This window comes from Lolium perenne, chromosome 5 (genome assembly GCF_019359855.2).
Source record: "Lolium perenne isolate Kyuss_39 chromosome 5, Kyuss_2.0, whole genome shotgun sequence".
NCBI lineage: Eukaryota > Viridiplantae > Streptophyta > Magnoliopsida > Poales > Poaceae > Lolium > Lolium perenne.
The window spans coordinates 245,184,920-245,201,448 of NC_067248.2; the positions used below are offsets into that span (position 1 = coordinate 245,184,920).

The 16,529-nt window shown below is 43.2% G+C and overlaps 2 protein-coding genes across 2 annotated transcripts; both read left to right on the forward strand.

The window, feature by feature from the left end:
- The first annotated feature begins 209 nt into the window (after positions 1 to 209).
- Positions 210 to 3,768, forward strand: LOC127302518 (uncharacterized). Its single transcript, XM_051332980.2, has 5 exons — positions 210 to 358; positions 472 to 934; positions 1,031 to 1,135; positions 1,759 to 3,233; positions 3,337 to 3,768. Exons 1-5 carry the CDS (start codon positions 215 to 217, stop codon positions 3,415 to 3,417), a joined length of 2,268 nt encoding a protein of 755 aa, XP_051188940.1. The 5' UTR covers positions 210 to 214; the 3' UTR covers positions 3,418 to 3,768.
- Positions 3,768 to 16,132, forward strand: LOC127298327 (uncharacterized). The gene is made up of 3 exons (XM_051328216.2): positions 3,768 to 3,808; positions 12,053 to 12,067; positions 14,962 to 16,132. Exons 1-3 carry the CDS (start codon positions 3,768 to 3,770, stop codon positions 16,091 to 16,093), a joined length of 1,188 nt encoding a protein of 395 aa, XP_051184176.2. The 3' UTR covers positions 16,094 to 16,132.
- The last annotated feature ends 397 nt before the right edge of the window (positions 16,133 to 16,529 follow it).

Consider the following 16,529-nt stretch of genomic DNA (forward strand, 5'->3'; position numbering starts at 1 on the left):
CTCGATCTGGTCCCTTCTGGCCTCCCATTTCAAAATTTCAGAAAAAAGAAAGAAGAGTACGCGTGCCCAAACCCTAGGCGGGCGCGCCCCAACGGTCATATCAATCCCCCCACCCATATAAGCCCTCGCGCCCCCGATTGCGCCGCCGCATCTCAGCATTTCGCCACCACCAAACCCGCCGCGCCACATCACCAGTCGAAGGTAGGAAGGAGAGATGGAGGCGGTTGCAGAGGCGGCGGCCATGGTGGACCTGAACACCCTCTCGCGCCGCGAGCTCCAGGCGCTCTGCAAGCTCAACGGCGTCCGCGCCAACATGACCAACCTCGCCATGGTCGACGCCCTCCACTCCCTCCCCTCCGTAAGCAACGCGTCCTCCCCGATTCCCTTGTGGTATACGAATCGCGATTCCGGCTGGCGATGATTTATTTGGGGATCGTTGTTTGATGCGGGTTTTCGCTTGTCGCGGGTCAGGTGGACGGGATCGACCAGATCGGCACCACGCTCTGCCTCCCGACCCCCGGCAAGTCGGCGGTGAAGTCCGTCCTGAGGACGGCGGCGTCGTCGGACCAGCAGCAGCAGCAAGGGAGCCCGCTCCCGCGCGGCCGCCGCGTGTCCGTCAAGTCTCCGGAGGCCATCAGGATGGACGCCGAGGGAGAGGAGGACGAGACGAAGCGGGACCTCTTCAGGGAGATCGTGCGGACCCCCGGCGTGGCCCTGCGCAGCACCAGCCGCCGCCCGCGGGCCACGCCCGCGCCGCTCCCGACTCCGGCGGCTGGCACCCTGCGGAGGAGCCAGAGGTCGACGGTCCGCAAGGCCACGGCGCCGGTGGAGGAGGTCGTGGTGTCCACTGCGAAGCGATCGACGAGGAAGACCGCGATTCGGAAGGTCGCGATTGATTTTGACCAGGAAGAGGAGGATGCGGCGGGGACCAAGGGTGAGAGTTATTTGCTTTTCCCCCTCTTAATAATTTGCTTGGCTGTTCGATTGCCAGGGGCGGTGCAGTTCTGATGCGAGTTTTGTGATCGTGCAGGTGTTACTTCTGACGAGAAATGTGAGGACCCTGAGGAGGAGGAAGTTACGAAGCTTCCGGAAGAAGAAACTAGCAAAGGAGATGAACCAGAGCAGGAAGGGGAAGGTAAGATTTGTCACTGACTCGAATGCTTTTTTTCCCCTAGACTCATGTGTGGAATTTCTCTGAGCAGTAAACCATAAGCATAAATGCATAATGACTCAAAAACTATAAGAGTCTGCCAAGCATAGACAATTTCTGTACTGATTAAGTCTCTAGGTTGTGGCATGTCAAAATTAAGATTCAGTTGCTTGTTCCTTGTTTTATATGTACGGATTAAGACGAGTTGTGGCTTTCTGAGTTGTACATGTGTTTCTCACTCTCATCTGTAGCAATTAGAAGTGAATTGTGGCATTCTGAAATTCATCCACGTGTTCCTTGCTTTATTGGTACTGATTAAGACTCCGAGTTGCGGCTTTCTAAATTATACATGTCTTCCGTGCCCTCATCTGTAGCAATTAGGATGGAATTGTGGCATTCTGAATTCATCCTTGTGTTCCTTGCTTTTTTGGTACGGATTAAGACTCTAAGTTGTGGCTTTCTAAATTATACATGTCTTCCGTGCTCTTATCTGTAGCAACTAGGACTGAATTGCAGCATTCTGAATTCATCCATGCTTTATCTGAAGTTCACTTTGACTTTTATCTGTTGATGATTCAATTTGCTAACTTCTAACCATGATGAAACAGGAGCTGCTGCAATTGAGGAAGAAGAGAAGCTTGTCAATCCTGAGAAGTCTGCTCCCTTGTCAGCCATGGAGGATTCACCAATCTTAGGTGTCCTTTCCAAGGTGGCACCTGAACCAGACATGAACAACGTTGCAAATAGCTCGACTGAAGCTCGTGAAGGTCTTAGCAATTGGTCACCTGTGCGGGGGATAGCTGATGGGATCAACAATGCCAGTGAAGATAAAGAAGATGCTGCTGTTGAAGTGCTTGGAGAAGCCGTCGAGGAACATGCCTTCAATTCCACCATTGAGGCTGCTGCTTCACCTGCCACAGCTGCTATGACTGAGAAGGAAATAGCTGTTGCTGAGATCAACAATGCCAGTGAAGGTAAAGAAGATGCTGCTGTTGAAGTGCTAGGAGAAGCCATTGAGGAAGATGCCTTCAATTCCACCGTTGAGGCTGCTGCTGCACCTAACAAGATTGTCACAGCTGCTATGTCTGAGAAAGAAATCGCTGTTGATGAGAGTCCTGAGGAATATATTCTTGTTGGACAGAGCAGCGAGGAAGCTGACCTCACCAAGCAGAGCAGCGAGGTGGATGATCTCCATCAAGATGAAGCTGACCTCACCGAGCAGAACAGTGAGGTGGATGATCTCGATCAAGATGAAGCTGACCTCACCGAGCAGAGCAGTGTGGTGGATGATCTTGATCAAGATGAGGAGGATATGCTGAAGGCTGGCCGGACAATTGATGAAGAGAGTGATGGGACCATTGAGGTTGCTGCTGCACCTAACAAGATGGACCCAGCTGCTGCGACTGAGATGGAAGTCGCTGTTGATGAGGTGCCACAGGCTGATCTGACGGACGATGAGAGTGCTGATGAATATGATCAAGATGGAGAGAGCAGCGAGGGAGCTGACCTCAGTGAGGAGAGTAGCGAGGTGGATGACCTCGATGAAGAGGAGGAGGAGGATATGCTGAAGGCTGACCAGACAGTGGATGAAGAGAGTGATGATACCATTGAGGTGAGCGGCTCCATTGACGTGAACTTTGATTCAGATGAAGAGGAGGAGCAGCTCAAGATGTCTGGGACAGGCGAAGAGACAGATGAAGTTGAGGAGAGCGACTCACTTTCTGGAGATGAAGATGATTTCAGCGGTGATCTGTCATCAGAGTTTGACGATGTCTTGAATTTCATTGATGGTGAAACTGAAAGGGACAGCTCTCCTGTGGCGCTGAAGGGAATCGATGCTGCTGCTGCTACCCCATCTGCAGCCAAGACCGTCGAATCTGTCATTACTGAAGAGACAGAAGTATCCAGCGAGGGGGATGTGGTTTCTCAACACGTTGACACCACTGTTGAGTCCCTGGATAAGGTCGTCATCACCGAGAAGAAAGAAGAGTGCGCAAAGGAGAAGACGCAGCTGAAAGTTGGGAAGGAAATGAGCCTAAGGAAGCTGAAAAGCGCTTACAAGGAGAGCCTGATTGCTGCCAAGGTAATTTCAAACCACTGTTGAACACTAATATTGCATACCTCCAATGATTTCTCATAGTGTAATTGGTCACTGCATTTTCCTGACTGGTCTGTATCTGATGCAGGAAGGGAAGAAGCTGACCATCGCCACCAACGATGGCAACAGGGTGGCGCTTGCAGAGCTGGACGACAATGCCGATTGCTGATCGGCCAAGGAGTTACATCTGCTGGGACTGAATAAAGAAGAAAGGGCTCTAGTTCTGAATTCATAACTAGGCTTTGCATTTCCTTTTCATTTCCAAATGCTGCGCCCAAGTTTTCGTTTGTGTGGGGTAGAGAGCATCGGGTTGTGAAACCATGGTTTCTCTGAACCAACCTGCAGTTCGTGCCGGTTCGCTCCCCATCTCTTTTTCAGTTCTTCAGGTCGTTTCGTGTTAGTTCTGTGACATGTCAAATGGATATGGATTATACATACGGGGTTGATGAGACAGCCTTGTGAATCTTATACACACATATTACAGCAATCTCCACTACATGTATTGTTTTTTTAACCGTCATGTACCTGATGAATAGCTACATTTTTGCACTGCAACATCTGTCAGATAATCTCTCTGCCTGATTCAGTGAGCAAAAGCGCAGCTGATTTCATTATGTCGTTTATAAGCGTACATTCTTACAATTATTTTTGCATATCATGAGCAGTCGTGGACTCCTGTATGTTGCAAAATATATATGTAAAGTCATATTCTGCCAGATTTATTCCTAAAAACGAACTGAAGATAGCTAGCAAGCTGAGTATTCAGGCATAGTTCTTCCTAGTTGCCTTCAAATTTTTGTTTTGTTTTGTTTCTGATCTCCTTTAAATTGCAGTACATTTGGAAAACCAGCCAAACTAGATTTTGAAACAAGGTGGAGTAGTGCCTTCAAATTTTTGAAACTAGATTTTGAAACAAGCTGAGTATTCAGGCATAGTTCCTAGTTGCCTTCAAATTTTTGTTTTGTTTTGTTTCTGATCTCCTTTAAATTGCAGTACATTTGGAAAACCAGCCAAACTAGATTTTGAAACAAGGTGGAGTAGTGCAAGTGTTGAGCTGCTTTTCCATCTTCCCCCTTTTCTTTTTTGAACAGAGGGAAACCAACAACGTGCAAACCATTCATTTATGCTGCACCCACCCTCATATGCACAACCTTTGGGCTTTCGCCTTTCGGAGTTCGGACTTGTGATTTTTAAGAATATATGTCGGAAATATCCACAACGATGCATAGACTATGATAGTCTCACATGCAAAAGGAATCATCATAACAGATGACCAATCCTGCACAAGAAATCAAATGGTTGCACCCAAATTGCGCAGGATACAAATGGTTGCATTTTTTTTGACAATCAATAGCACATATATTCATAGTAATAAATAGTACATGGTAGAGAAATATGAACGGACTCCAACGATTACAAAATAAAGTATAAAAGATAGTAACACATCTTCGAGTTCTTCAAATTCTTTTATTCTTCCAGAACACAATCTTATATTCTTCTGAATGCAGCCAAAGAACGAACCATAGACCTGTAGATACCGACGAAAGTTCTCCCATAATTTTTTGAGCCGCAATGCCAAGGCTGCGTGCGCAACCATTAAAGCAGTCATTCAACATCGGCAAGAGTACCAACACCAGTATGTCAGGGAATAACAACCGACTAGCTTTGTCATCGTCGATGGAGAGCCGAGAGTATGAATCACCATTGTCGAGGACGTAGCAGCGGGGACAAAAACTGCGAGGATAATCCTCCTCGCGGCAACAACGATAAAAGATCCAAAATCGATCTGGTGAAGCAAGATCTGAAGCCCATACCTAGAAAATTGTGATCGTTCAACACCACCATTGACGCCGGGAAGAAGATCTTGATACGTCTCCGACGTATCGATAATTTCTTATGTTCCATGCCACATTATTGATGTTATCTACATGTTTTATGCACACTTTATGTCATATTCGTGTATTTTCTGGAACTAACCTATTAACAAGATGCCGAAGTGCGATTCTTTGTTTCTGCTGTTTTGGGTTTGTGAAATCCTTGTAATGAAATATTCTCGGAATTGGACGAAATCAAATCCCAGGGGCATATTTTTCCACGAAGCTTCCAGATGTCCGTAGATGAAACGAAGTGGGGCCACGGGGTGGCCAAACCCTAGGCGGCGCGGCCCCACCTCGGCCGCGCCGGCCCGTGGTTTGGGCCCCCGTGCCGCCTCCGACTTGGCCTACCGCCTACTAAAAGCCTCCATGACCAAACCCCAAGACGAGAGCCACGATACGGAAAACCTTCGAGACGCCGCCGCCGCCACTCCCCTCTCGGGGGATTCTGGAGATCTCCTCCGGCACCCTGCCGGAGAGGGGAATCATCTCCCGGAGGACTCTACACCGCCATGGTCGCCTCCGGTGTGATGTGTGAGTAGTCTACCCCTGGACTATGGGTCCATAGCAGTAGCTAGATGGTTGTCTTCTCCCCATTGTGCTATCATTATCGGATCTTGTGAGCTGCCTAACATGATCAAGATCATCTATCTGTAATTCTATATGTTGCGTTTGTTGGGATCCGATGAATAGGGAATACTTGTTATGTTGATTATCAAAGTTATATCTACGTGTTGTTTATGATCTTGCATGCTTTCCGTTACTAGTAGATGCTCTGGCCAAGTAGATGCTTGTAACTCCAAGAGGGAGTACTTATGCTCGATAATGGGTTCATGCCTCGCATTGACACCGGGACAAGGACAGAGAAAATTCTAAGGTTGTGTTGTGCTGTTGCCACTAGGGATAAAACATTGATGCTATGTCTAAGGATGTAGTTGTTGATTACATTACGCACCATACTTAATGCAATTGTCTGTTGCTTTGCAACTTAATACTGGAAGGGGTTCGGATGATAACTTTGAAGGTGGACTTTTTAGGCATAGATGCGGTTGGATGGCGGTCTATGTACTTTGTCGTAATGCCCAATTAAATCTCACTATACTCATCATGATATGTATGTGCATGGTCATGCTCTCTTTATTTGTCAATTGCCCAACTGTAATTTGTTCACCCAACATGCTGTTCGTCTTATGGGAGAGACACCTCTAGTGAACTGTGGACCCCGGTCCAATTCTCTTTACTGAAATACAATCTGCAATCTTTGTTCTCTTGTTTTCGCAAACAATCATCTTCCACACAATACGGTTAATCCTTTGTTACAGCAAGCTGGTGAGATTGACAACCTCACTGTTTCGTTGGGGCAAAGTACTTTGGTTGTGTTGTGCAGGTTCCACGTTGGCGCCGGAATCCCTGGTGTTGCGCCGCACTACATCCCGCCGCCATCAACCTTCAACGTGCTTCTTGGCTCCTCCTGGTTCGATAAACCTTGGTTTCTTTCTGAGGGAAAACTTGCTGCTGTGCGCATCATACCTTCCTCTTGGGGTTCCCAACGAACGTGTGAGTTACACGCCATCAAGCTCTTTTAAGGCGCCGTTGCCGGGAGATCAAGACACGCTGCAAGGGGAGTCTCCACTTCTCAATCTCTTTACTTTGTTTTTGTCTTGCTTAGTTTTATTTACTACTTTGTTTGCTGCACTAAATCAAAATACAAAAAAAAATTAGTTGCTAGTTTTAATTTATTTGCTATCTTGTTTGCTATATCAAAAACACAAAAAAAATTAGTTACTTGCATTTACCTTATCTAGTTTGTTTTATTTACTGTTGCTAAAATGGCCAACGCTGAAAATACTAAGTTGTGTGACTTCACAACCACAAATAATAATGATTTCTTATGCACACCTATTGCTCCACCTGCTACTACAGCAGAATTCTTTGAAATTAAACACCGCTTTATCGAATCTTGTTATGCGAGAGCAATTTTCTGGTGTTAGTTCTGATGATGCTGCTGCCCATCTTAATAATTTTGTTGAACTATGTGAAATGCAAAAATATAAAGATGTAGATGGTGATATTATTAAACTAAAATTGTTCCCTTTCTCATTAAGAGGAAGAGCTAAAGATTGGTTGCTATCTCTGCCTAAGAATAGTATTGATTCATGGACTAAATGCAAGGATGCTTTTATTGGTAGATATTATCCCCCTGCTAAAATTATATCTTTGAGGAGTAGCATAATGAATTTTAAACAATTAGATACTGAACATGTTGCTCAAGCTTGGGAAAGAATGAAATCTCTGGTTAAAAATTGCCCAACCCATGGACTGACTACTTGGATGATCATCCAAACCTTCTATGCAGGACTAAATTTTTCTTCACGGAATTTATTGGATTCAGCTGCTGGAGGTACCTTTATGTCCATCACTCTTGGTGAAGCAACAAAGCTTCTTGATAATATGATGATCAACTACTCTGAATGGCACACGGAAAGAGCTCCACAAGGTAAGAAGGTAAATTCTGTCGAAGAAACCTCTTCCTTGAGTGATAAGATTGATGCTATTATGTCTATGCTTGTGAATGATAGGACTAATATTGATCCTAATAATGTTCCATTAGCTTCATTGGTTGCACAAGAAGAACATGTTGATGTAAACTTCATTAAAAATAATAATTTCAACAACAATGCTTACCTAACAATTCTAGTAACAACTATAGGCCATATCCTCATAATAATGGCAACGGCTATGGTAATTCTTATGGGAATTCTTACAACAATAATAGGAACACACCCCCTGGACTTGAAGCCATGCTTAAAGAATTTATTAGTACACAAACTGCTTTTAACAAATCTGTTGAAGAAAAGCTTGGGAAAATTGATATACTTGCTTCTAAAGTCGATAGTCTTGCTGCTGATGTTGATCTTTTGAAATCGAAAGTTATGCCTAATGAGAATCATCATAATAAGATTGTTACTATAGCAAATGCCATCCAAGTTAGAATTAATGAGAATATAAGATTAATGGCTGAACTGCGTGCTAGGTGGGATAGAGAAGAAAATGAAAAACTAGCTAAAGAGAAGAATATAGCTAAAGTTTGGACTATTACCACCACTTGTAATGCTAATGCTACACATGTTGCTGCACCTCCTACTAATACTAATAAAAGAATTTGTGTTAGCAATGTTTCCACTTCTAATACAAAGCGCGAAAAACTGCCTGAAACTGCTAAAACTGCTGAAACTGCCTGTGATAAAGCTGCTGAAATTTTTTCCAACATTGGAGATGATGATCCCATTGCTTTAGATTATAATGGTTTGAATTTTGATGATTGCCACATCTCTGAAGTTATAAAGTTCTTGCAAAAACTTGCTAAAAGTCCTAATGCTAGTGCTATAAATTTGGCTTTCACACATCATATTACAAATGCTCTCATTAAAGCTAGAGAAGAGAAACTAGAGCGCAAAGCCTCTATTCCTAAAAAGCTAGAGGATGGTTGGGAGCCCATCATTAAGATGAAGGTTAAAGATTTTTATTGTAATGCTTTATGTGATCTTGGTGCAAGTAATTCTGTTATGCCTAAGAAAATTTATAATATGCTTGACTTGCCACCGCTGAAAAATTGTTATTTGGATGTTAATCTTGCTGATCATTCTACAAAGAAACCTTTGGGGAAAGTTGATAATGTTCACATTACCGTTAACAACAACCTTGTTCCCGTTGATTTTGTTGTCTTGGATATTGAATGCAATGCATCTTGTCCCATTATATTGGGAAGACCTTTTCTTCGAACTGTTGGTGCTATCATTGATATGAAGGAAGGTAATATAAAATATCAATTTCCTCTCAAGAAAGGTATGGAACACTTCCCTAGAAAGAGAATGAAGGTACCTTTTGATTCCATTATGAGAACAAATTATGATGTTGACACTTCGTCTCTTGATAATACTTGATACACACTTTCTGCGCCTAGCTGAAAGGCGTTAAAGAAAAGCGCTTATGGGAGACAACCCATGTTTTTACCTACAGTACTTTGTTTTTATTTTGTGTCTTGGAAGTTGTTTACTACTGTAGCAACCTCTCCTTATCTTAGTTTTGTGTTTTGTTGTGCCAAGTAAAGTCTTTGATAGAAAAGTAAGTACTAGATTTGGATTACTGCACAGTTCCAGATTTCTTTGCTGTCACGAATCTGGGTCTACCTCCCTGTAGGTAGCTCAGAAAATTAAGCCAATTTACGTGCATGATCCCCAGATATGTACGCAACTTTCATTCAATTTGAGCATTTTCATTTGAGCAAGTCTGGTGCCATTTTAAAATTCGTCAATATGAACTGTTCTGTTTTAACAGATTCTGCCTTTTATTTCGCATTGCCTCTTTTGCTATGTTGGATGAATTTCTTTGATCCACTAATGTCCAGTAGCATTATGCAATGTCCAGAAGTGTTAAGAATGATTGTGTCACCTCTGAATATGTCAATTTATATTGTGCACTAACCCTCTAATGAGTTGTTTCGAGTTTGGTGTGGAGGAAGTTTTCAAGGATCAAGAGAGGAGTATGATGCAACATGATCAAGGAGAGTGAAAGCTCTAAGCTTGGGGATGCCCCGGTGGTGCACCCCTGCATATATTAAGAAGACTCAAGCGTCTAAGCTTGGGGATGCCCAAGGCATCCCCTTCTTCATCGACAACATTATCAGGTTCCTCCCCTGAAACTATATTTTTATTCCATCACATCTTATGTGCTTTTTCTTGGAGCGTCGGTTTGTTTTTGTTTTTTGTTTTGTTTGAATAAAATGGATCCTAGCATTCACTTTATGGGAGAGAGACACGCTCCGCTGTAGCATATGGACAAGTATGTCCTTGGTTTCTACTCATAGTATTCATGGTGAAGTTTCTCCTTCGTTAAATTGTTATATGGTTGGAATTGGAAAATGATACATGTAGTAATTGCTATTAATGTCTTGGGTAATGTGATACTTGGCAATTGTTGTGCTCATGATTAAGCTCTTGCATCATATGCTTTGCACCCATTAATGAAGAAATACATAGAGCATGCTAAAATTTGGTTTGCATATTTGGTTTCTCTAAGGTCTAGATAATTTCTAGTATTGAGTTTGAACAACAAGGAAGACGGTGTAGAGTCTTATAATGTTTTCAATATGTCTTTTATGTGAGTTTTGCTGTTGCTAGCCTAAACCTTGTATCGAGAGGGAATACTTCTCATGCATCCAAAATACTTGAGCCAACCACTATGCCATTTGTGTCCACCATACCTACCTACTACATGGTATTTTTCGCCATTCCAAAGTAAATTGCTTGAGTGCTACCTTTAAAATTCCATCATTCACCTTTGCAATATATAGCTCATGGGACAAATAGCTTAAAAACTATTGTGGTATTGAATATGTAATTATGCACTTTATCTCTTATTAAGTTGCTTGTTGTGCGATAACCATGTTCACTGGGGACGCCATCAACTATTCATTGTTGAATTTCATGTGAGTTGCTATGCATGTCCGTCTTGTCTGAAGTAAGAGAGATCTACCACCCTATGGTTAAGCATGCATATTGTTAGAGAAGAACATTGGGCCGCTAACTAAAGCCATGATCCATGGTGGAAGTTTCAGTTTTGGACATATATCCTCAATCTCAAATGAGAAAATTATTAATTGTTGTTACATGCTTATGCATAAAAGAGGAGTCCATTATCTGTTGTCTATGTTGTCCCGGTATGGATGTCTAAGTTGAAGAATAATCAATAGCGAGAAATCCAATGCGAGCTTTCTCCTTAGACCTTTGTACAAAGTGCATAGAGGTACCCCTTTGTGACACTTGGTTAAAACAGTGCATTGTGATGATCCGGTAGTCCAAGCTAATTAGGACAAGGTGCGGGCACTATTAGTACACTATGCATGAGGCTTGCAACTTATAAGATATAATTTACATGATGCATATGCTTTATTACTACCGTTGACAAAATTGTTTCATGTTTTCAAAATCAAAGCTCTAGCACAAATATAGCAATCGATGCTTTTCCTCTATGGAGGACCATTCTTTTACTTTAAATGTTGAGTCAGTTCACCTATTTCTCTCCACCTCAAGAAGCAAACACTTGTGTGAACTGTGCATTGATTCCTACATACTTGCTTATTGCACTTATTATATTACTCTATGTTGACAATATCCATGAGATATACATGTTACAAGTTGAAAGCAACCGCTGAAACTTAATCTTCTTTTGTGTTGCTTCAATACCTTTACTTTGAATTATTGCCTTATGAGTTAACTCTTATGCAAGACTTATTGATGCTTGTCTTGAAGTGCTATTCATGAAAAGTCTTTGCTATATGATTCACTTGTTTACTCATGTCATATACATTGTTTTGATCGCTGCATTCACTACATATGCTTTACAAATAGTATGATCAAGATTATGATGGCATGTCACTCCAGAAATTATCTCGTGTGATCGTTTTACCTGCTCGGGACGAGCAGAACTAAGCTTGGGGATGCTGATACGTGTCCGACGTATCGATAATTTCTTATGTTCCATGCCACATTATTGATGTTATCTACATGTTTTATGCACACTTTATGTCATATTCGTGCATTTTCTGGAACTAACCTATTAACAAGATGCCGAAGTGCCGATTCTTGTTTTCTGCTGTTTTTGGTTTCAGAAATCCTAGTAAGGAAATATTCTCGGAATTGGACGAAATCAAAGCCCGGGGCCTATTTTTCCACGAAGCTTGGAAGTCCGAAGATGAAACGAAGAGGGCCACGGGGTGGCCAAACCCTAGGGCGGCGCGGCCCCACCCTGGCCGCGCCGGCACCGTGGTTTGGCCCCCGTGCCGCCTCTGACTTGCTCCTTCGCCTACTTAAAGCCTCCGTGACGAAACCCCCGATGCACCGAGAGCCACGATACGTAAAACCCATCGAGACGCCGCCGCCGCCAATCCCATCTCGGGGATTACGGAGATCTCCTCCGGCACCCTGCCGGGAGAGGGGAATCATCTCCGGAGGACTCTACACCGCCATGGTCGCCTCCGGTGTGATGTGTGAGTAGTCTACCCCTGGACTATGGTTCCATAGCAGTAGCTAGATGGTTGTCTTATCCCCATTGTGCTATCATTGTCGGATCTTGTGAGCTGCCTAACATGATCAAGATCATCTATCTCGTAATTCTATATGTTGCGTTTGTTGGGATCCGATGAATAGAGAATACTTGTTATGTTGATTATCAAAGTTATATCTACGTGTTGTTTATGATCTTGCATTCTTTCCGTTACTAGTAGATGCTCTGGCCAAGTAGATGCTTGTAACTCCAAGAGGGAGTACTTATGCTCGATAGTGGGTTCATGCCTGCATTGACACCGGGACGATGTGAGAAAATTCTAAGGTTGTGTTGTGCTGTTGCCACTAGGGATAAAACATTGATGCTATGTCTAAGGATGTAGTTGTTGATTACATTACGCACCATACTTAATGCAATTGTCTGTTGCTTTGAAACTTAATACAGGAAGGGGTTCGGATGATAACCTGAAGGTGGACTTTGTAGGCATAGATGACGTTGTAGGGCGTTCTATCTAGTTTGTCGTAATACACAATTAAATCTCACTATACTCATCATGATATGTATGTGCATGGTCATGCTCTATTTATTTGTCCATTGCCAAACTGTAAGTTGTTCACCAAACATGATGTTCGTCTTAGGCGATATAAACCTCTAGTGAACTGTGGACCCAAGTCCAATTCTCTTTCTTGAAATACAATCTCTTGCAATATCGTTTCTTGTTTTCTGCAAACAATCATCTTCCACACAATACGGTTAATCCTTTGTTACTGACAAGCCGGTGAGATTGACAACCTCACTGTTTCGTTGGGGCAAAGTACTTTGGTTGTGTTGTGCAGGTTCCACGTTGGCGCCGGAATCCCCGGTGTTGCGCCGCACTACATCCCGCCGCCATCAACCTTCAACGTGCTTCTTGGCTCCTCCTGGTTCGATAAACCTTGGTTTCTTTCTGAGGGAAAACTTGCTGCTGTGCGCATCATACCTTCCTCTTGGGGTTCCCAACGAACATGTGACGGCTGCCTCGCGTGCGTGTTGTTCTGATACAGTTATGCGACCATTGCAATTTATTCTACCTCTGCATATGCCAATTTGAAAGTTGATGAGATTTTCTGAAGTTGCCGGTTTGAAAGGATACAAATAGGGGAGGGCCTATTCTCCGCTTTATGCGGGAGGGAGCGTGGCTCCGCTTAAAAGAATCTAAACTGGGCCAGGCCCATTTTTTCTGTCGCTGTTCTCCCTTCCTGCTTCGTGCGTAATAGCGTGTGTTGCCCAGTTCTAGATTTTCAAATCCATACAAATTCAAAACGAAACAAAATTCAAAATCTATACAAATTCTAGGCAAAATATTCAAAGGCGAACGATTTTCGAAAGCAAACAATTTTCAAAAACGAAAAATTTTCAAAATTTGAAAAAAGTTCAAGTTTCAAAAATGTTCAAATATGAAAATAGTTCAAACTAGAAAAATGTTCAGATTTGGAAATGTTTAAAATAAAAAAATGTTCAAATTTAAAATTTTGAAAAAGTTCAAGTTTATAAAATGTTCAAATATGAAAATAGTTCAAACTAGAAAAATGTTCAGATTTGAAAATGTTTAAAATAAAAATTGTTCAAACATAAAAATCGTTCAAATTCGAAAAAAGTTCAAATTCAAAAAAAATCAAAAATTGAAAAGTTCAGAACAAACCGAACGACAGAAACAGAGACGAAAAAACCAGCAAAACCAAAGAAAAAACCAGAAGGAAACAAAAACTGAAGAAAAAACGAAGAAAAAACTTCTGCGTTCGTTAATGGGCCGGCCCATGCCTATCCCGCTCTGAGCGGAGCTCCAGATAGCGCCCGCTATGAGCGCGCAATTCCTATACACCGACCAGGTCGGTGGTTACCCCGCGCCGCACACCCCCGCGCGCGGGGTATGGGCCGGCCTGGTCGGCCCATTTCACGTTTATTTCTGTTTTCTGTTTTCTGTTTTTTTTTCTTTTATTTTTTTTTCTGTTTCTTTATTTTTTGTTTTTGTTTCTTTTCTGTTTATTTTATTTTTTAAAAAATTTAAAAAGTTCAAATCTAAAATTTGTTCAAATTTAAAAATTGTTCAAATCTGTAAATTGTTCAAATTCGAAAAATGTTCAAATAGGAAAATCGTTCAAATTTTAAATTTGTTCATATTCAAAAAATCGTTCAAACATAAAAATAGTTCAAAATAAAAAAAATTTCAAATTTAAAAATCGTTCAAACTTAAAAATCGTTCAAAATTAAAAATCTTTCAAATTTGAGAACTGTTCTATTTTTTAAAAAATTATATTTTTAAAAATATTCGATTTTTTTTAATTTCATGTTTGTGAAAAATAGAAATTTTTCTGGAAAAACCCGGATTACGAAAAATAAAAAAGAAACAGCAGAAAAAAAAAGAAACGAAATGAGAGTTACCTTCTAGTGGGCCGCGGCCCAGCTAGCCACCGCAGCCAACAGCGAAATAAAACAGCCGGTCGGGGATAGTGGGCCGGGCCCAACAACGGCCGGGGTGTGCGGCTTCATGCTCGGCACCGACCAGATCCGTGTAAAGCAGCCCCCGATGAGCGGGGAATAGGTTTCGCCTACAAATAGTCGTGGATAATTAGAACTGCACCAGATCCAGTTTACAGTCAACGTGGGATTTAGTATTGTCCAGCCTTGTTTAGGCCTTGTGGGCTCCCGACCCCAGCCCAATTTCGTACCACTACACCACCGCACCACACGTCCCGAACCAGTCAGCAGACCGACATGACCAGTTTCAGCCGCCTCCCACGCTCGTCGGCGGCGGCGCCGCTGGAAGATGACGACCTGCTCTCTGAGATCCTCCTCTGCCTTCCCCCGCAGCCTTCGTCCCTCCCGCGCGCATCCGTTGTCTGCAAGCGCTGGCACCGCCTCGTCACTGACCCCCACTTCATCTGCCGCTTCCGCCGCCACCACCGCCGCAACCCTCCCCTGCTGGGCTTCTTCAACTCTGATCGCGGCAGAATCTCCTTCCAGCCAATTATGGATGCCCCCAATCGTGTCCCGTCAGGGCGCTTCTCCTTGCAGCTCGACGACGGGGACGGATTGAGGCTCCTCGGATGCCGCCATGGCCTCGTACTATTCCTCGCCTACCAGCGGAAGCAGGTCCTGGTGTGGGACCCCGTCACTGACGACCAGCACAGGATTGCCGTTCCAACGGTGTTCTACATGAACACAACCAGGATCCAGGGGACCGTGCTTCCTGCTGACGGCGAGGTCCACGACTTCCAGGTGGTCTTGGTAGCGGCGTTCCAAGACGATAGACAAGTGCTCGCCTCCGTTTACTCGTCACAGGCCGGTGTATGGGGTAATCCCATCTCAGCACCGCTTCCACCCGAGACTTATGCCGACGTTCAATTCACCCATGTCTGCATGCCCAGTGTGCTCGTTGGGGATTCACTTTACTGGCCGCTTAGTAGAAATTTCGCTAGTTCTTCACATATCCTTGAGTTTAATTTGGAGAGGCAGGGCCTAGCTGTGATAGAGTTGCCGGTGTATATATCTGAAGATTATACTGACCTCACGGCTATGCGTGCAGAGGGTGGTGGGCTTGGTTTCCTCTTCGTGTCAGAACCAGACGCCAGGGCTCAATTATGGAAGAGAAAGACCGATTGCGATGGTGTTGCCTCATGGGGGCTAGAAAAAACTATTGAACTAGACGAGCTACTTTCTTTGAATTCGGAGGAGGAGAGACAGTTCCTAATGTTTTCAGGGTTTGCTGAGTGCAATAATGTGGTGTTCTTGAAGACACGGATCGGTCCCTTCATGGTCGAGCTTGAGTCACTGCAGGTCAAGAAACTTTTTAAAACCACCAGCTTCTGTCATCCATTCGAAAGTGTCTATGTTGTCCCCTCTATCTCTAAGCAGCTAATTTTATGATTCTTCGGAATCAATGCTTCAAAGTTGCTGATTACGAGTGAGCTGGTTAAGTTTGCAAAAAAGTCTTTAGGGATTGAGTTTTCAACTGTTGACCTGGACATGAAGATGGGATCTTCTTGGTGGATGCTGCGCGGCGAAATTACTGAAGAAGTGTTTTACCTCTCACTCTTGCTGCCTCAATCCAATTTCAGCGAAGGCAATGCGATACTGCATTCTATGTTCCGTCTGAATCCAGATCGTTCATTTGCCACTACTCTCTTTATCCTTGGAGATCTCAATGCTGGCACGTGTGGCTACATACTATGCGATCCTCGTGAAGGCATGAATGCCAATACGTTCTTTGCTATTTGCAGTGAAACATTTATATAAGATTAAATATCTGTAATCCAAACGATGATATGTGATAGTGGGTGCTGTAGTATGACATATTTTGTAT